The following is a 4,444-nucleotide window of genomic DNA, read 5'->3' as shown; positions in this document are numbered from 1 at the left end:
AAAGAAAGAAAGAAAGAAAGAAAGAAAGAAAGAAAGAAAGAAAGAAAAAAGAAAAAATCAGTGTCTGGAGAGATGGCTCAGCAGTTAACAGCACTCGGTGCTCTTGCAGAGGACCCAGATTCAAATCCCAGCACGTACACTGTGTCATCTCACAATCATCTGAAACTCCAATTCCAGGGGAGTTGACATCCTCTTCTTCACTCCACAGACACCAGGCATGCATATGGTGAACATACATGCACACAAAATATTCATACATAAAAGTAAGTCTAAAATATTTTCTTTAGCAAAGTACATTTGAGGGACTGGAGAAATGGTTTCACAGTTGACAGTGCTCTTGCAGAGGGACTGACCAAGTTCAGTTCCAAGCACACATGTCAGGTGGCTCACAAGCACCTGTAACTTCAGTTCCAAAGGTTCCTACACCCTCTTTGGCCTCTGCAGGCACCTGCACTCATTTGCACAAGCAGAAACATAATTTTTTAAAAGCAAAATTCGTACTTTTCAAGTTCATTAGATAATGTTTAAAGTGCCAACCTATCAAAGAGACACAACCTTACATGCTTATGCACTAATATCAGAGTTACAAAACATACAAAATAAAACTGATGATAGAAATTTCACCACCCAGCCCTCAACATTTGACAGAACATAATCTCTCTCCCCTTCTCCTTCTGTGCTGGTTACTTTTGGTCAACTTGACACAACAAGAAAAACCTGGGAAAGGGGAACCCTCAAATGAGAAAATGAATTCATCAGATTGGACTGTGGGCATGTCTGCGGGGCTTTTTTTAAATTGATGATTGATGGGGGGGGGGTGTTTCCAGCCCAATATGAGTGGTGCCACCCCAGACAGGTAGTCTAGGTTTTTTAAGGAAGCAAGCTGAGCAAACCCTAGAGAGTAAGTTAGTAAGCACTTTATCCCATGGCTACTGGCTCTGCTCCTGCTTGAGTGACTACCATGACTTCCTTTACTGATGAACTGAGATTAAAACTTGTAAGCCAAACAAACCTTCTGTATCAGTAAGGGTCCTCTATAGGAAAAGATCTGAACCAAGAGTAGCCATCACATCTCAGTTCCTTTTGGTGATGGTGGTTATCACAGTAATAGAAAGCAAACTAGGACATCATCTTCCTTCCCTCCCCTAACCTCACTTCCCCTTTCTCTTCCCAAACAAGCTGGGGAGCACTAGTACTATTTAAGCAAACATCACCTTTCAATGGAAATGATACATGGCTCCTCTAAGGGTCAATTATCCCTGACTGACTTATATGTTAAATTTTAATCTATTAAACTTACTACATGTACTGTGCTAGATAGAACATCTGTAATAAAAGAACGAAGAAAATCTTTAAATTTTAAACGGGGGTGGTAATCGTATTTGCCTATTGGAAACTTTTTTTTTTTTTTCAAAAGAAAGTGTAAGCAGAAGCATAAAAAAAAACACAAAAATGCTGTGGACAAAAGAAAAGTGAGAAGTGTGTAGATGGAGGCAAAAAGCTCTAAGGACGGTTCTCTTCAGAACACAATTTAGGCAACACAGATGGCTTAGTGGTAGAACACTTGAATAAAGCAAAAAAGTACTTAAGACACAAGACTTCTACCACTGTCTGAGAAACACAACAGTCTTTTTTTATGTATCTGTGGTTTGCCTGTATGTATGTCTGTGTAAGGGTGTCAGATACCCTGGAATCTGGGGAGTTACAGAGAGCTGTGAGTTGCCATGTGGATGTTGGGGAACTGAACTCAGGTCCTCTGGAAAGAGCAGCCAGTGCTCCTAACCATTGGTGAGCCATTTCTCTAGCCCCAACAGTGACAATCTTAAAAGCAAACCTACTCATAAGTAGCCATTGGATGTCTTAGGCTTCATATGGGCCCACTAGTTAGGGGAGATATCTCTGACATGGACTATGTTGTCTGCTTTTTCATCACTTCCCCTGATGGGACTTCCTTACAAGGCCACAGGGGAGGAAGATGAACTCAGTCCACATGTGAATAGATATGAGCTGGGGAGAGGGGATGCGGGAGAGAGGGTGAGACTGGAAGGAGAGGAAGGAGCAGCCTATGACTGAGATGTAGATTACATTAATTAATAAAAATGAAAAAAGCAACACACAGCTAAATTTACTATGACAGAATAGTTATGTCCTCTATCCATTGGTGATATACCCCAGACAGAAACTACTAAATTCAGTGCGCACGTGTGTGTGTGTGTGTGTGTGTGTGTGTGTGTGTGTGTGTGTGTGTGTTCTAGGGCACTTCAGGATTGCACACAGTACCAGAGTTAATCTGTCTTCCCTTGTTTTATGCATAATTCAATTCTTATCTTTTCTTTCTTTTTTTTCAGGACTAGGTGAGGACTGAACTCAGTTCCAACATCACCCAATTTTTATGCTTTAGGTTAGGGCACCATTATTAAGAAAAAAAGATTAGGGCCTGGAGAGATGGCTCAGCAGTTAAGAGCATGAGCAGCTCTTGCAGAAGACCCTGAACAGCTCAAAACCAGTTCCAGGGGATCTTATGCCCTGTTCTGCAAACATCTCATGCACGTGGTACATACACATACATGTAGACAAAAACACCCATACACATAAAAATAGTAAGTATAAAAAGAAAAGGGGCTGGGTGTGATAGAATGAACCTTTAATCTCAGACATTGGGAGGCAGAGGCAAATGGTTCTCTATGAGCTTGAGGTCAGCCTTGTTTATAGAGCATGTTCCAGATGAGCCAAGGCTACATAATGAGACTCTGTCTATGAATGAATGAATGAATGAATGAATGAATGAATAAAAGGAAATAAATAGATAGATGGATAGATAGATAAATAAATAAATAAATCTAGACCACACCCTTCTAAGACACATATTCCCCCACCGTGGGTGTCTAAAGACTTAGTCTAAAAGTCAAATGTACAAGAGTAGTAAGGTTGGTCTTAATTACATGTTTAAAACTATCTAAAAGTCCTTAATTATTTGGAGTGTCCTTTTGTTTTGTAACTAGATCTATAACATATAAATGATTATTGAAACATTTTACAAACAAATGTATGTGTGTTTATATATGGATGTGTTTATATATGGATATGGTTAGCAAGCTATTTATATAAGTTTCAAATGAATTCTGCCGACCAGTTCATATATTTATTCATCTACCCTTAAATTCATAATAACGTTTGCTTACCAGACAGGAAGGCAATGTCTTTCATTAAGAAATGATTGTTGTCCTTTAACTGGAGGAACAGGCCAGTTCCTATGACAAACAAGAAAAGAAACAACAGCGATGTTAAAGTGTAGTTAGAATCATACAGAAATCCTAACTCTGCCCAAAAGAACTCTGGGGCCCTTAACAGATTTATATATATAAATAGACACACCAGCCATCATCTCCTCTTTCTACCCTTGGCTACAGGGAAATGTGTCTATGCTCTTTATGACATCACTGGGTGTCATAGAACCAATGACTCGCATTTCAAAATCTATGTCTAGAACAGAAAATAGTCAGTCACCAGAAAACTAAGAACAAGGTACAAACAGCCGTGGTTTCTTTAATGTGTAGTCAGACACACACTGTCTTCCACTTCTCATTGTGTGACTTTGATTTCAAAGAACTTTATCAGCAATTACAAAGCATACTTAGAGTTCCTATAAAAAAATTTGGATTCTTAAAGTATCCCATGCTAGGTATTATCCTTAAGTTAATAAGATTTATTGTACAGTGGTTCATCACATGTTTCTGAATTAGAAACACATGGATTCAAATAAGTTTACTGCACTTCATAGGCTATACAAACTTGGACATGACAAACTTCAGTGAGATAGACTCACTGAAGCTAAGTTTCCTCATCGGTAACCTGGGCATCATAATACCTACCTAGCAAAGTGTTGTTGAAATGTAAAACAGCTCGCATATAGTAAATACCTAATAAACAGTGCTGTTTTAAGTCACTGTCCCTGAATTATTTCATGTTTTCAGTTGCCCTAGATCCTAAATGATAGCTTGCAATGTTCAAATCTACCCAACACTACAGGGACCAAAACTAAAAGTCTATTATCTACCTCTAGTCCATGAACAAGGATAACTTTTTAAAAGAAAATAGGTCATTGAGCTAGGATATTTTGGACTGCTGTTTTAATGCCTGTGGTTTCACATCTCTTATTGAAGTGATATTTTTCACTTGCTATCTGATACAAAGAACTTTTAAAGTCCTCATATTTTATGGTGTCAGGCTGATGGCACACCCTTCCCAGTGCTCCTGAAATTGTCTCATATAGAAGTGCTTTATCAATAACAAGCCTCCTCAAAAATATTAAGACGAAGCTGCAGAATATCATACCTTATCAAGTGACATGCTCAATTGGAAACATAGAGTAGTTAACTGGTATTTTCATAAATACAAGTCATTAAAAATACATGACTTGGGAGCCCACAAAATGGCCTAATGG

At 38.6% G+C, this 4,444-nt stretch overlaps 1 protein-coding gene across 1 annotated transcript in view; it reads right to left on the bottom strand.

Annotated features, from left to right (window-relative positions):
• The window catches only part of Mcf2 (MCF.2 cell line derived transforming sequence), a 90,274-nt gene extending 87,067 nt beyond the window's left edge, over nucleotides 1-3,207 (bottom strand). Inside the window, exon 1 of the mRNA XM_055599568.1 lies at nucleotides 3,183-3,207. Within this exon, the coding sequence (XP_055455543.1) occupies nucleotides 3,183-3,207 (25 nt within the window). The remainder of the gene's footprint in view (nucleotides 1-3,182) is intronic.
• Between the last annotated feature and the right edge of the window lie 1,237 nt (nucleotides 3,208-4,444).

This window comes from Psammomys obesus, unplaced genomic scaffold (genome assembly GCF_907164565.1).
Source record: "Psammomys obesus unplaced genomic scaffold, mPsaObe1.curated_primary_1811, whole genome shotgun sequence".
Taxonomy (NCBI): domain Eukaryota; kingdom Metazoa; phylum Chordata; class Mammalia; order Rodentia; family Muridae; genus Psammomys; species Psammomys obesus.
This window is presented reverse-complemented; position numbering and strand designations above follow the sequence as displayed.